Source organism: Lithobates pipiens, unplaced genomic scaffold (genome assembly GCF_037356315.1).
Source record: "Lithobates pipiens isolate NorthernLeopardFrog02 unplaced genomic scaffold, aLitPip1_a1.2 Scaffold_25, whole genome shotgun sequence".
In the NCBI taxonomy this organism is placed as follows: Eukaryota; Metazoa; Chordata; class Amphibia; order Anura; family Ranidae; genus Lithobates; species Lithobates pipiens.
The window spans coordinates 223583744-223600722 of NW_027507787.1; the positions used below are offsets into that span (position 1 = coordinate 223583744).

At 41.8% G+C, this 16979-nt stretch overlaps 1 protein-coding gene across 1 annotated transcript in view; it reads right to left on the reverse strand.

Annotated features, from left to right (window-relative positions):
• The window catches only part of LOC143930914 (alpha-2-macroglobulin-like protein 1), a 204609-nt gene extending 188025 nt beyond the window's left edge, over positions 1-16584 (reverse strand). The window contains exons 1-5 of the mRNA XM_077455600.1: positions 16436-16584; positions 13760-14016; positions 7463-7643; positions 6137-6332; positions 860-912 (exon numbers count right to left, since the gene is read on the reverse strand). Coding sequence (XP_077311726.1) covers positions 860-912; positions 6137-6332; positions 7463-7643; positions 13760-13824 — 495 coding nt within the window. The 5' untranslated portion in view covers positions 13825-14016; positions 16436-16584. The remainder of the gene's footprint in view (positions 1-859; positions 913-6136; positions 6333-7462; positions 7644-13759; positions 14017-16435) is intronic.
• Positions 16585-16979: the final 395 nt, after the last annotated feature.

Consider the following 16979-nt stretch of genomic DNA (forward strand, 5'->3'; position numbering starts at 1 on the left):
ACTGTTAACTGTAGGACAGGGGTCTCAAACTGGCAGCCCTCCAACTGTTGCAAAACAATAAGTCCCATCATGCCTCTTCTTGTGGGAGTCACGCTTGTAACTTTTAGCCTTGCAATGCCTCATGGGACTTGTATTTTTGTAACAGCTGGATGGCCTTATATAGACGGGTGTGTGCCTTTCCAAATCATATACAATCAACTAAATTTACCACAGGTGGACTCCAACCAAGTTGTAGAAACAGCTCAAGGCTGATGGAAACAGGATGCACCTGAGCTAAATTGTAAGCGTCATGGCAAAGACTGTGAATACTTATGTACAGTATGTTGTTTTTTTGTTTTGTTTTTATAGATTTGCAAAGATTTCAGACAAACTTCTTTCACGTTGTCATTATGGGTTATTGTTTGTAAAATTGAGAGGAAAATAATGAATTTAATCCATTTAGAAATAAGGGTGTAACATAACAAAATGTAAAAAAAGTGAAGCGCTGTGAATACTTTCCGGAGGAACTGTAGCTACTGTTGACATTTCTCATGTTTTAAATAATTTGCAGGGATCTGTCATGCCAAGAAGGAATAGTTAGACACTCTGCTAGTGTCTCCAAAGTACTAAGGATTATGGGTAATTCAACCCCTTCATAGCCACCATTTTAGTTTTACATGGACTTAACTTTCTAGAGATTTAAAAAATTCTTCTGGAAATTTTTAGAACACCAATAGGAACTCATATTGTACAGGTCAATGACTGTGTGAGCCAATATAAAAGTGTAACCATCTGGCAGTATTTATATATTAAGCTAATTGATTATGTGAAACAATGGTTAATGGGTTGTGTCAAATGTGTGACTGTTCTTTTATATTACCTCATTTTGTCCGGGTTGAAGGTCTTCGTTAAGTGAAAGAATTCGGAAATTCACTGTCGGTACAAAAGATAAAATCATTTTTGAAACTTTGAGTTAGCATAGCACAATAATGCATCAGATATCTTCCTAACTAAATATGAGAATAAAACTGTGGAAATCTTTACCTATAGCTAAGTTTGACTCCCTCCTGTGACAATCACCTTGCTTGATTCTGGCCACATTAACATTACAGCCTCTGTCTTAGAAGCTAATCAGTGGCTCTCCTTTTTTAGCTGTAATAAATTGGCCAATAAGAAGGGGGGCGCTTGTCACTGCAGAGAACCAAACTGATACATAACATACAAAATTGTAGAAAAAAACTAAAATCTAAAAAAAATGTTCAGAAAAAAGAGCGTGGTTTCACTCTCTCTATTTGTCACAGAATGGTGAAATTAAGGTAAAAATTAGAAAATTACTTTTGCCTTTTTGCCAATTTTGCCAATTTTGCCAATGTTGGAGTTGTTCACCATAGCATGTACGACATTCAGAACACTATGCACATTCCTGATTTTATGGTAACAGCATATGAATTGAATCTCTTTTTCTAACTTTTTGGCATTGACATTGGCTGAATGACTGGAACTGCTATATAAACTCTCATCAATAATGTCCCACTGCCACTGATTAGAAAACTCTACGAGAGCTGGACCATTTGCACTAAGAATGTAGTTTTGAAATTTGCAGTAAATAAAATTGAATTCAGTTTCTCTAGTGTGGTCCTCTGCTAACTTTAGCATATGGTATTAGAAAGACTACATTGTGTCAGACTTGAGGAGCAGTAACTTCTGTTTCAGACCAGGTGAAATTCTTAAAGAAACATTGTGTTAACTTCGTACAATTGTTTTCATAGGTATCTTGTGTAGCACTTACCCCCAAAGGAGCTTCCGGTAATTAATTGGGCCTGTACTCTGCTTTTCTTCCCCTAAAGAATTTACTTAACCCCCTTGGCACAGCTGTGTAATAGTGTTGGTGTGAAACCCAATAGCAAGAAACAACCCAGCAATAGTATTAGATATTGTACCTTTACCGTTACCTGGGTATCCGTCACTCAACCTGCTATAGAAATTGACAAAGCCTCACACCATTTGTACTTTAATCACACAGTAAGTTTACTGGAAACTGGTTTAGGATAGTGAATACAATAATGATTCCTATACACAAAGTTAGAACAATAATAATCAAGGTACATTTAAATATTCAGACTCAATGATCTAATGAGTAGTGTTTCTCTCAGCCACACACAACACACACCAGACTTGCATTACACTATCAAGTACTAGGTAGAACAATGTAATACAGTAGATATGTTCAAAGGCTCCCCCTACGTTGTTGTGCAGTTCTTAGAGTGTGTAGCAGAACATAAAGGGCTTATAGTGAATGGCAAAATCTCTAGTATTCTTTCTTCAGCTAGCTCATCAGACTGCAGTATTTGTAATCCAGTGAGTGAGCAGATGGCAAAGTAATATAAGGTGGTAAATAACTGTAAACTTGATTATGCAAAACACATGTAGACCTCTTCTTCTATAAAGAATAACTGAACTGTCACTCAGTGTTGGGTGAAGTACAAGCTTTGAGGCCTGGTTCAACACAGTCTATTTAAGTGAGACCGCTCCATAGAACTGCAGCTACTCTGAAATAGTCTGTACCGTAGTAAAGTGTTATATAAATCTTGGGCAACAGCCCTTTCACCACACCAGGCCCGGACAGTTGTACTGCTCTACTTTTGTGGTCTTGGTCCCGCTTCCAGTCAGCCCCGTGATGCTGCACTGCTCCATCAGATGACCGGGAACTGTCTTGTGGACTCCTTTTGGGTGTCCTGGGTCCTACGATCCGATCATGTGCTGATGCAACACACTGTGTGCTAGGTTCTCCGTAGGCTTCAACTCCCCTCCACACCAAGAAGGCTGGGGCTCTTCCGAGCACACACCCACAGGTCCTTGTAGGCGGGTCTCAAGTCCCAGGAAGAAGAGACCCAACACATGTCAAGCATGTACCTTATATAACCCTACCCACCAGGCAATTCTGTCACTTGGCCCTGTGGGTAAGTAAGTCTTTTTTCTGATTACAACCTGTGAGTCACTTCCTGCATATGCTTTATAGCATGTTCTGGTGTCAAACAACAAAGTCTTATTCATATTAAATTAAATACACATTAGAGGGAGGCAAATATTAATCTAATAGCATGACATTATTGCATAGCATTTAGATGGCAAAAGAAAACCCCAGCACTACACTTGGATCTTGCAAACTTGATGAATGCTTTCACTCAAAATTTATCCACCTTGAATATAATGATGCTGGATAGAACAGCAGTTCCCGTGATTTTGTCCCAGTACCCTCCCTGATTCTTCTCCAGATGGGATTAGTAAGTACCATTGCAACCAGCTATCATTGCAGCTATTTCAAACTGTCCCCCAAAGATGGTTCCACACACAGAGTGTCCCTCAGTCTTAGGCTCTGAGGCCATTTTGAACCAAACCACAGACCTGCTAAATGAAGGTCAGGGGTAGCCAGGTTCTTCTACCTTCTCCCTTGTGTTTCCAAACCTAGTCCTTCTGGCAGTTCAACCCTGCAAAGGGCTCTCTCCCACTCATGCACAGACAAGAGACCAAGGTGGATAAAACATTTTTTTATCAAATTTTATTTTAATAAAATTCTTTTGGAGTAAAAATCGATCTAAAGATTGTTTTCTATTTAGGATACACTAATAATTTAGTTTATTCAGCATGAAACTGCGCTTAGTTATGTAGCATGAGGCTGTATATTCTGAAATATTTACATTTTTGGTAAACTTGTTAAATGAATCCAAGCTCTGCAAGCTGAGAGATCTCTGTTATCGGTGGCAGGAAAAGGGTCTGGTCCCTTCTGCCATGCTCCGCCAATACCGACGGCTCTGGTAAACGGCGGAGATGATCGGGTCCTTTCCCCTCTCTGCCTGGATGCATAAAATGCTTTTGGAGTAAAAATCTATCCAAAGATAGTTTTCTATTTAGGATACATTAATAATTTAGTTTATTCAGCATGAAACTGAGCTTAGTTATGTAGCATGAGGCTGTATATTCTGAAATATTAAATTTTTTGGTAAACTCATTAAATGAATCCAAGCTCTGCAAGCTGAGATATCACTGTTATCGGCAGCAGGAAAGGGGCCCGCCCCTTCTGCCACGCTCCACCAATACCGACGGCTCTGGTAAACAGCGGAGATGATCGGGTCCTTTCCCCTCACTGCCTGGATGCCGAGTGAGGGAAAGATGGCCCCCGCTTGGCTCCATAGCACTGAAGGGCCGAAGCGACGTTAAACGTCACTTTCGCCCAATGCTCTTTTTTTGACCACAGATCTCACATTTAAGAGGTCCTGTTTTTTTGTGCTTTTTTTTTTATATTACAAGGGATGTTTACATTCCTTGTAATAGAAATAATGGTGACCCAAACATTTTTAAAAAAAAGGACAAAAAGTATAAAAATAAAACGTTAATTAAATAAGAAAAAAATAATAATTTAAAGTGCCCCGTACCATCGAGCTCGTGTGCAGAAGTGAACACATATGTTAGTCGCGCCCGCATATGAAAGCAGTGTTCAAATCACACATGTGAGGTATTGCCACGATCGTTAGAGAAATAGCAATAATTATAGCCCTAGATCTCCTCTGTAACTGTAAACATATTACCTGTATACATTTTTAAACTTTGCCTATGCAGATTTTTAAGGGTAAAAGTTTGTCATCGTTCCATGAGCGGGTGTAATTTTGAAGCATGACATGTTCGGTATCAATTTACTTGGAGTAACATTATCTTTCACAATATAAAAAAAAAAAAATGGGCAAACTTTACTGTCGTCTTATTTTTTAAGTAAAAAAAGTGTATTTTTCCCCCAAAAAATTGCGCTTGTATGACTGTTGCGTAAATACGGTGTGACATAAAGTATTGCAATGACCACCATTTTATTCTATAGGTTGTTAGAAAATTGTTTTAATGTTTGGGGGTTCTAAGTAATTTTCTAACAAAAGAAATGATTTTAACTTGTAAACAGAGTCTGAAAAATTGGCCCGGTCCTTGAGAGGTTAAAAATTATGATTTCAATTGAGTTGATTTAAATCAAGCCTTTTTACAAGTGATTTAAATCATGATTTAAGTCGACTTGATTTAAATCAAATCCACCCTGCCAGAGACCCACATGATGTTGGTCAGGGGGTGACTTGTTCCAATACTCAAACTGCCAGGCTCCACCCACAGTGGCATTAAGAGGTCAGAGTCTCCACTCACTACAGCACCAGAGAAGGGGTAACAAATAAAGGACAGTACACCACCCAACATCGTACCTCCCAACTTTTCAAGATGGGACCGAGGGACACCTACTAGCAAATGTATGTATAGGACACACTCCCTGCCACGCTCCTTTAAAGGAGAGCTATACAAAAAAAAAAAGATTGGTTAAACCCATATGTGCTTTTTTTTTATTTAATTATTTTTTTTACCACCACTATTCCTTTAAATTGGCTTTTGAAATTTACAATTGTAACAACTTAAAAATTGTAGAAAAGGTTTAGCACTGGGAAACACTTTTTGAAAGATAAATAGTGCATTTTATATACAACTACATAGATCAGACCAAAATGAGGGACAAATGAGGAGGAATGAGGCCATTGCTCCAAATCAGGGACAGTTGGGAGGTACGCCCAACATGTAGTTCATACACCTTCTGGACAATTAAATACTGGATAAAGGACAGATTACCCCCGGGACGTCCTGGTATCTCTGCTGCTCATTCTGGAGCACACAATATTACCCAACTGTATATTTAAAAGGCCCAAAGCTGGGATGGGCAATTACTTTTCCCATGGGGGCACATTAAAAACTGGCACTGTTGTGAAGGGCTGAACTTAATTCTGATCAATATAAATTTTTGGACCTGGGAAGGTCCCTAAAAATGTAAACATATAGAAAACAAAAGGACAACACAGCAGCTTGTCAAACTTGCCCATTGAGTTCAGTGGGGCTACCCGCTGCATTACACGGGATTCTGGTGTATTATAGGGTTCAATCGGGTGGTGAGGGGGCAATATAACATCTTCTTACTGCCTGTTGAATGCTCTCTGAAAAGCACTGTGACTGGGAAAAGAGAGCCTGAGATGGGTAGAGTGGGGATTCGGTACATTCGGAGATCGATACAGTGGAGAAGTTTATTGTTATGGGTAACATACATTACATTTAAACCTTGTATATGGACAAGAGCCATTACCTGTCTGTCCTGGCTTGTATATAGCCTTGTCTGTTTGAATGAAGGTTTTATATCTCTCCTTTTTCACAATAACTTTAGTACTGTTTCTTACTGCCAGTCTTTGTACTGGCGGTAGCTCTGAAGAGGACTCAAGATCAGTAAAGACGTCAACTTCTAGTTCAGCAATCTCTTCGTTCCCGTGAGAGGGATTCGGAATCTACAGTTTGGAAGAGAAACTGATAATTACCGAGAATATTCAGTACAGTTCACCCTAGAGGATCACTAAAATCTAGTACAATAAGCAAACCCCCCCTCCCCCACACATCACATCCAAGATGGCAGTGCTCAGTAGCATTCTTAGGTCTTTTGGATGTCCACACAATGAAGGCTTTTACAAGTAAATAACTTTTATACATTAAATGTACATACTGGATAACCTTATGAGAAGTGGTCTAGTAACAGGGTCACTTTAACAACTTAAGGACCGAGCCTCTTTCTGAGATTTGTTGTTTACAAGTTAAATATAGTATTTATTGCTATAAAATGACTTAGAACCCCCAAACATTATACATTTTTTTTCTAAAACCCTAGAGAATAAAATGGCAGTCGTTGTAATACTTTCTGTCACACCATATATGCGCAGTGGTGTTACAAGTGCACTTTTTTTTGGAATAAATTTTCCTTTTTAATTCAAAATGAGAAAACAGTAAAGTTAGCCCAATATTTTTTTTATATTGTAAAAGATAATGTTATGATGAGTAAATTGATACCCAACATGTCACGCTTCAAAATTGCGCCCACTCGTGGAATGGGGACAAACTTTTACCCTTAAAAATCTCCATAGGCGACATTTAAAAAATTCTACAGGTTGCATGTTTTGAGTTACAGAGGAGGTTAAAAAATAAAATAAAAAATGTAATTTGAAAAAAAAAAGGCCCTTTAAGAGCTATACAATGGTATGGATACGGGTGGGGGCCATCTTCCCCTCACTCGTCTCCATACCCAGGAATGAGAAGCATCCGATCACCTCCTCTGCTACCAAAGGCTCCGGTAAGCAGCGGAGGGCACCAGAGAGTGGCGGGGGGGGGGGGGGGGGGGGCAAGGGATCTCTTGTTAAATCCGCCACAGATACCACTATTATTGGAAACTGGACCACCCGCTGAAGAAGATGATGCCGGGGTTATGGCCGCTAGCTGCTTTCACTAATTTTCACTAATCTTTCACTAATTAGCCATGTGACTAATAGTCCCATGTTTCACTGCTATACTATTTAATCCTTTAATAGTGTTCTCTTCAACTATTTCCCACATCAGCAAGCTGTGCTTGGATCCTATAGGTATACTGTACCAGAGCAGGAATACAGGCGGATGAGTCTTGCTGGAGCCTCTTGTCTATGAGTATGGTGGACTTTGCTTCTTGCCTTAGAAGAATCTGTACATTGCTCCCTCCCTGACCACCCGTCAGGTATACACAGATACTTTCATGGTGCTGAGAGCGCAGCTCTGAGGGAAAGATGACGACATGGTGCCTGAAGAAATAAGAAGGAACAGAAAAAATGTTTGCATTTCACTGATCACCAGCCGAAGTGTGCACATTCACTGAGCAATGGTAATATAGTCGAGACAGAATACATGTCAGTGGATCATGCTGGGTGTTGTAATTGTACATGGATTGCAGAGATTCACAGGGATGCTATGAATAATCATTCCTTTGGATGGGGTGGGCAATGTGCAGTAAGCAGTTCAAGCAAGAAACCTAGACAGAGGGCCGACATGACGGGGGTTAAAAGGGGGTTGTGCTGGTAGGAGTTTTAGGTAGGTTAAAAGCAAATAGAAAGGGGAGGCTTGGTGGAGTGTAAGGAATGAGTGTAAGGAATGGTTGAGACTTCGGGGGTCGACCAGTAGGAGGATCTTGGTGAGGTCTTCGCTCAGGATAGAGACTACATCTGAAAAACTTCCCACCCTCCCTCCCCTTTTTTGTGGTTAAGTTCTTGGGAATTTTGTGCTTTTTGGGCCACTTGGTGGCCTGTAATGGCAGCTGGCGGGGTACAAGGTCCTTGTATGTGCTTTATTTGATAATTGTACATTGGTAGGGACTAGGGATGAGCTTCGAGTTCCAGTCAAACTCATTTTCGACTCGAACATTGCCTGTTCACCAAACAGCGAACAATTTGGGGTGTTCACGGCAATTTCGAAAAGCCACGGAACACCCTGTAAAAGTCTATGGGAGAAATCTAAAGTGCTAATTTTAAAGGCTTATATGCAAGTTATTGTCATAAAAAGTGTTTGGGGACCTGGGTCCTGCCCAGGGGACATGTATCAATGCAAAAAAAAGTTTTAAAAACTGCCGTTTTTTCGGGAGTAGTGATTTTAATCATGCTTAAAGTGGAAGTAAACTCCCCTATTGTTTTCAGCCAAGGAAGCTGCCATCTTTGCCTCTGTTTAATCTTCAACTGCTATGGTGCTTCACATGTGATTCGTTATGACACCAGCCATTGGATGATTTGATAGTTTGGCTGAGAGCACAGCCAATGTGCAGTTAGCATTCCCGGCATACCTTTTTTTTTTTTAACTGTTTAAATCGATGGCTTTACTTCCACTTTAAAGTGAAATAATAAAAGTGTAATATTCCTTTAAATTTCGTACCTGGGGGGTTTGTATAGTATGCCTGTGAAGGGGCGCATGTTTCCCGTGCTTAGAACTGTCCCTGCACAAAGTGTAATTTCTGCAGGAAAAAAAGTCATTTAAAATCACTCGCAGCTATAATGCTGCGATATCCCCATAATACAAAGAACAGTCATTGATAGTCATTGATAAAAAAAAAATGCGTGGGGTTCCCCCAAATTCAGTTACCAGGCCCTTCACGTCTGGTATGGATATTAAGGGGAACCCCGCGTCAAATAAAAAAAAATGACGTGGCGTTCCCCCCAAATATCCATACCTGGCCCTTTAGGTCTGGTATGGATTTTAAGGGGAACTCCATGGCAAATAGAAAAAAAAAATGGCGTGGAGTTCCCCCCAAAAATCCATACCAGACCCTTTATCCGAGCACGCAACCTGTCAGGCCGCAGGAAAAGAGGAGGGGCTGAGAGAGCGCCCCCCCTCCTAAACCGTACCAGGCCACATGCCCTCAACATTGGGAGGTTGTGGGGGTCTGTGGGCGGGGGGCTTATCAGAATCTGGAAGCCCCCTTTAACGAGGGGACCACCAGATCCTGGCCCCCCATACCCCTACCATTTCATAAAGAAAGTGCAAAAGAAGGTTAAAAAAGACAAATAATGAATATAAAGGGGTGGGTCCTGCGCAAATCGTGCCACTCAAATAAAATACACAAATTCAAAATAATATAAATATGTGCATACATACAATGCCGTGAAAAAAAATATAGTCCAAAAAACAGCACGCATAAAAATATATAAAAAATATATAAAAAAATGGAAAAAAGGTTTAATGATAGAACAATAATAAAATGTCCGCTACTCAAGGCTCCCAGAACTCTCACCTTTAAACGAAGTGAATAAGCAAATCAAACAAACTCCAGGATTCTCTTATTTCATTCATAAATAATAAATAATAGCCATCAGGAAATCCAAAGGAGGGATGCAATGATACAATTCCGCCACTAGAGGGCCAGTCCCAGCTTCCAGAACAGGTGAAATGGATCTTCACTTCTATTTCACAGTGTATGGCTCAAAATAAGAGAGAGGAGGGGGAGAGAGAGAAACAGGAGACTTCCATAGTGTAGTAGTTTAAAAAACGGCAGGTAGATTTATTAAAAAGCAGTAAAGACTCTCACATTTTAATTGCAAAAACAAGCACAATCATGAAGAAGTCACATGACGTAACGCGTAGGGATTGGCCAGAGGACGAACCGGAAGTAGAGTAAGGCGGGAGGAAGTTGTCATTATACCCTCTTCCTGATTGTGCTTGTTTTTGCAATTAAAATGTGAGAGTCTTTACTGCTTTTTAATAAATCTACCTGCCGTTTTTTAAACTACTACACTATGGAAGTCTCCTGTTTCTCTCTCTCCCCCTCCTCTCTCTTATTTTGAGCCATACACTGTGAAATAGAAGTGAAGATCCATTTCACCTGTTCTGGAAGCTGGGACTGGCCCTCTAGTGGCGGAATTGTATCATTGCATCCCTCCTTTGGATTTCCTGATGGCTATTATTTATTATTTATGAATGAAATAAGAGAATCCTGGAGTTTGTTTGATTTGCTTATTCACTTCGTTTAAAGGTGAGAGTTCTGGGAGCCTTGAGTAGCGGACATTTTATTATTGTTCTATCATTAAACCTTTTTTCCATTTTTTTATATATTTTTTATATATTTTTATGCGTGCTGTTTTTTGGACTATATTTTTTTTCACGGCATTGTATGTATGCACATATTTATATTATTTTGAATTTGTGTATTTTATTTGAGTGGCACGATTTGCGCAGGACCCACCCCTTTATATTCATTATTTGATAGTTTGTGCTCACTATTTTGTCCTGCTGCATTTTTTAGTTAGCATTTGCACTTTATATCACTCAGGCTCTTTTTCACAGCATCTGTGTTTCATTATATCTGATTTTGGATTTTGTTCCACTTTAGTCACTTATTACCACTTAGCGGCGCGAAGGCTGACCACTTTTAAAAAAGACAAACACACCGTTGGAAAAGTCCTTTATTAAAAATAAAAAAAATGTAAAAAAAAGATTCCACATACACACGATCAAACAATCTGGTGGAAATCCGCCCATGTGTAGGCTCCGGCGGACTTTTTTTACCCAAAAGTCTGGCGGACTAAGAAGGTAGTTTTGCACATCATTGGACAATACGGCTGTGTGCTAGTCCGCCATACTTTTGAAATGAACTGACTTTTCCCGCCTGGAGAAAAGTCTGCTCCTTCTGAGCGCGGCTCCAGGTAGCCGGGACCAGCGAAGGAGGTGTCACTGGCCCCCTCACCTGGTATGGACGTAAAGGGGAATCCCTACGCTAAAAAAACAGCGTGGGGGTCCCCCCCAGGGTCCATATCAGACCCTTATCCGAGCACGCTACCCGGCCGGCCAGGAAAGGGGGAGGGGACAAACGAGCGCCCCCCATCCTGAGCCGTACCAGGCCGCATGCCCTCAACATGGGGGGTGCTTTGGGGAAGGGGGGGCTGCGCGGCCCCCCACCCCAAAGCACCTTGTCCCCATGTTGATGAGGACAAGGGCCTCTTCCCGACAACCCTGGCCGTTGGTTGTCGGGGTCTGCGGGCGGGGGGCTTATCAGAACCAGTGAGCCCCCTTTAATAAGGGGGCCCGGATACCGGCCCCCCACCCTATGTGAATGAGTATGGGGTACAATGTACCCCTACCCTTTCACCTGTGAAAAAAAAAACACAATACACAAGGGTTAAAATAGTTTATTGCACAGCTCTGAGGGTCTTCTTCCATCTTCGGGGGTCTTCTCACTGGACCCCTCTGCTATCTTCTGCTAGCTCTTTTACTAACGGAGGAGCCCGGCTTTCTTCTTCGCCACCGCCCTCTTATTCCAACTTCGGGGGTCTTGTCCCCCTCTTCGGTTCTTCTTGCCGGGCCACCGCGCCTTCTTCTAGCTCTTTTACAAGTGGTGGTCCGGTCTTCGGTCGCTGCCGCCTTCTGTTCTTCTCTTCTCTTCTTCTCTTCTTTTTTTGAGCTGTTGCCTCGTCGCTGTCTCTGGTCACAATGACAGGCACGCGACATGCGGCCACTATATATAAATATAAATATAGGGACATCGCCGGATGATGTCCCCTCCCATTATGATGTCACAGTCCCAGAGGATGCTCTTCTTTTGTTTATAGCATAAAAAATAAAAATGGAGAGGTGATCAAATACCACCCAAAAAAATCTCTATTTGTAGGAAAAAAAAGGACATCAATTTTGTTTGGGTACAATGTCGCACGACCGTGCAATTGTCAGTTAAAGTGACGCAGTGCTGTATCGCAAAAAATGGCCCGGTCATTGAGCAGCCAAATCTTCCAGGGCTGAAGTGGTTTAGGTCTCCTCCCCAGCTCCTGTTTGTGAAACAAAGCTTTTGGGGAGGAGGGGGTGGGGGGGAGCAGGTACCTGAATTTGACAGGTACCTGCTTCCCACTTCCATTCCGGTTGTCTAGGCGACCAAAAGCAGCAGCTCTCCCTCCCATAGTCTTCTGGGATACGACAGGTCCTAGAAGACTTTGGGGCCAGTCACAGACCGCAGCGCTGCTTGCGCATGTACAGGGGGCACTCGGCTGTGTAGAGATGATGGCGCCGCCGAGGGAGGACATGGGGAGAACCCCACTGGACCGTGAGACAGGTGAGTGGCTGTTTATTAAAAGTCAGCAGCTACACTTTTTGTAGCTGCTGACTTTTAATAAACAAACGAATTACTCTAATGCAGCTTTAACCACTTAAAGTGGAGGTTCACACAAAAATTGAACCTTGGCTTTTCGTAAACCCTCCCCCCCCTCCGCTGTCACATTTAGAACCTTTCAGGGGGAATGGGGTACAGATACCTGTCTAAAACAGGTATTTGCACCCACTTCCAGGCATAGACTCCCCCGGAAATCTATGCGTCGGATGATGTCCCCGCCCATTATGATGTCACAAGCATAACCCTAGTTGTATCTGACAGCTATTTAAATATTAGAGCCGATAGTGATGTCGCCACGGCCCCCGGCGTCAGCCAGCGGAGATCGCGTGCATGTGCGACCGCCGCCATCCTCCGAAACTGCTCATGCGCGAACCAAGCCTCGATTTCGGATGAGGCTTGCGGCCGCGCAGAACGGATGGAAGAGGCGGCGGACTGGAACGCAGATGCACTCCAGCCGCCATACATATTGAAAAGAGGTAAAGGAAAGGGACAAACTACACACAAAAACAGGCTGCCATAATGAGAATAATTATGCCACATATGATACTGCCATGGCACGATCCCGATCCATCCTGACTGGGGGCACTTCACCCACTGCACCAATGGGACATCAAAAACAGAGGCCTCCTGCTAATAGCAGAGGATGTATGGCCAAATTGCCGCTTGCCTGCCAATGGCAGGTTAGTAAGCTTTTCCTGGTATTGCTTATGTCGCCTGTATCCACCCGGCTAATAGCTGGGACTGCTGGATTCCATAACCACCATTAGAATATTCGTGCAAACAGGACTGGACCGGCACTGCTCTTCATAAGGTAAGAAACACCTTGGTCCTAGGAGGAGGACAAAAAAGGAACACGGTCTCTGTCCAGAAGCAAAGATTTATGGGAGTGGGGTCCTATGAGGTATGAGAGGTGGGATTAACCCATACGCAGGCTGCCATGGAGTCTGTCAGGAAAGCAATTTTTAGCTTTCTAGTGTGCCTTATAAACAAAATGCCACAAAAAAACTATAAAATACATGGAATACCCAGAAGGTCCATCATACCAAACCTTTAGTTAAAAATAAACAAAAATATAAAGAAATAAAAGTGATCGATAGATTAGCAAATAATGCTCAGGAATGAAAATGTCATATTCAAAAGTCTTTCTGAGAATAAACACTGAAATCTGCTAGTCTAATATTATCTGCTGTGCCAATTTAACAGCTAAGGGTTGGTGGTCACGGAAAGCATATCGGTTATATCATTCTTGGCTGACAAATAATATACATAAGAAATACTCACAGTTCTGCTTGCACCGAGTAGATCTGCAGAAGGATCAGTCCAAAAAATAAAGTCCAGAGACACATTATGTGACACAGACCAGACAATACTTGTGTGCTAGGAATTGCTACAGTATTTGGCTGGTCTTATACTGCTCGAAATATAGAGTGGTTGCAAGGCTGGGCATTGACCACAACACATCAAATATTTGTTTGGGAAGTCACATCCAGGCCAGTGTTTGTGTTGAGGGGGGATTGGCAAGATACGAAGGTCATTTTCTTAGGAGTTAGAATAAAAACATAGATGAGATTAAATTAAAGAGGAATTCAAATCTATACAATGTCATTTTCATACAAATCGCACGTGCTGGACCCTCCATCTTTCAATAAACATTTTGTAAACCTATGAGCCTGCAAGATATCCAACGCTTCACTATCTACTTTGTTTATCAGCAGCCTTAAAGCCCAGTCTATTATGTCTCACTCGACCTCCTCAGTCATAACAGGATTACACATTCAAAAGTCTTTGGTAACTTGTTACCCAGCCGGTACCAAGAAGTATCTGAGGGTAACTTGATGATGACACGGCTTCCTTAGAAAACAAAGAGTTAAGTTCATTGTTAGGATTAACGCCCAATTCCAGCTTTTAGTGTAAAAAATACTCAAACCTTTTTCAAGTAACTGGCTGCATAACCTTTTTTTTTTTATCCATTATTTATTTAAAGATTGTACATTTTTTTACATTTTAGAGAATACATAAAAAAATACTGTGTCCAATAAAAAAAAAAAGTCAGAAACAAATTAAAAAGTCACATAGGTGTTTGCAATAGACTTTTCCCCCTTATTTATAAAAGTAACATAAAAATAAATCATAGTGTGGACAATGAAATAACATGGGATTTGGAAAAGGGAGGTGGAAAACAAAAACAACTGTTCCAAACGGGAAGACATCCAGATCTACAGTATATATATATGTAGTGGTGCCCCATGGGGTCGCTGCATGTTTCAACATCCACACATCACCCTGCTTGGTCAGACGTCCATTTTAGACACAATTCTCCAGGCAATGAACAGTCTCTTGCTTGTTTTTGTTGTTTTTATTAGGGGATTAAATTGGATGGGGAAAAGGGACATGGGATGCCCAAAGGATAAATACTTCTTAGTTGAAATAAAGGTAATTGAATTCAAACTGACAGTCTCTGTTACTTCACAGCTCCTCCAGCACACTACTTCCTGTCACCGTTAGCACATGGCTAGACATAACATTTTCCTAGTAGCCATTTTCAGGCGGGGGGGGGGGGGGGGTTGCAGTCCCCTCTGTGATAGCAACCATTTTGGATGAGAAGAATAATTGTGCTAACTTATACTTGGTGGACTACTGATCCCAGCAAGTCCAGTGAAAGTCTTGCAAACCATCCTGGCTGCAGCAACTTGACTTCAACAACACCACAGACTCTCCTTCTGGCTCCACATCCAATCCTGACATGTCTCTCCCAGAGCTTCTCACTGTGCTTCTCACTCACCGACCCCGGCATTGATCCCTCCTGAATGACTTGCCCAACTGTCCTCCTCCTGCTCTTGTTCCAGGACATCTCTCAATGACAGTGTAAAGAGAGGCTCCCTCCCAGCTCTTGAACTCCAGGCCTACGTTCACCCCTCCACCCACAAAGAGGGTTCCCTCACACCATGGCAGTCTAAGCCCTTGTACACAAGGTCGGAGACTCCGACAACCAAATCCGTCGGAGTAATTCCGACCGATTAATTCCAGAAGAGGTCCGGAAGTGATGTTGCATACACACGGTCAGACTAAGTTGTTGGAAAATCCAATTGTACATAACGTGATGACGTTATTTCGTTACGACGGGACTACGTTCAGGCTAGTAGCCAATAGCTTTGGTCTAGGAATTTCATCTGAGCATGCGTGGCACTTTGTCCATCGGAGTAGGCTACACATGATCGGAGTATGTCCGATCGGAGCATTTTGTCGGAAAATTTTACAGGCAAGTTGGAAAACTTGTTCCGTCGGATATTTCGATGCAGACCACACACAGTCGGAATATCCGACAAAACGGTCCGATAGAAAACATTCCGTCGGAATCTCCGACCGTGTGTACAAGGGCTAACACTCCATTATTCAGTTCTTCCATCTGAAAACTCCTCCCACAACAGGCTGACCACCATTAGAATATTCGTGCAAACAGGACTGGACCGGCACTGCTCTTCATAAGGTAAGAAACACCTTGGTCCTAGGAGGAGGACAAAAAAGGAACACGGTCTCTGTCCAGAAGCAAAGATTTATGGGAGTGGGGTCCTATGAGGTATGAGAGGTGGGATTAACCCATACGCAGGCTGCCATGGAGTCTGTCAGGAAAGCAATTTTTAGCTTTCTAGTGTGCCTTATAAACAAAATGCCACAAAAAAACTATAAAATACATGGAATACCCAGAAGGTCCATCATACCAAACCTTTAGTTAAAAATAAACAAAAATATAAAGAAATAAAAGTGATCGATAGATTAGCAAATAATGCTCAGGAATGAAAATGTCATATTCAAAAGTCTTTCTGAGAATAAACACTGAAATCTGCTAGTCTAATATTATCTGCTGTGCCAATTTAACAGCTAAGGGTTGGTGGTCACGGAAAGCATATCGGTTATATCATTCTTGGCTGACAAATAATATACATAAGAAATACTCACAGTTCTGCTTGCACCGAGTAGATCTGCAGAAGGATCAGTCCAAAAAATAAAGTCCAGAGACACATTATGTGACACAGACCAGACAATACTTGTGTGCTAGGAATTGCTACAGTATTTGGCTGGTCTTATACTGCTCGAAATATAGAGTGGTTGCAAGGCTGGGCATTGACCACAACACATCAAATATTTGTTTGGGAAGTCACATCCAGGCCAGTGTTTGTGTTGAGGGGGGATTGGCAAGATACGAAGGTCATTTTCTTAGGAGTTAGAATAAAAACATAGATGAGATTAAATTAAAGAGGAATTCAAATCTATACAATGTCATTTTCATACAAATCGCACGTGCTGGACCCTCCATCTTTCAATAAACATTTTGTAAACCTATGAGCCTGCAAGATATCCAACGCTTCACTATCTACTTTGTTTATCAGCAGCCTTAAAGCCCAGTCTATTATGTCTCACTCGACCTCCTCAGTCATAACAGGATTACACATTCAAAAGTCTTTGGTAACTTGTTACCCAGCCGGTACCAAGAAGTATCTGA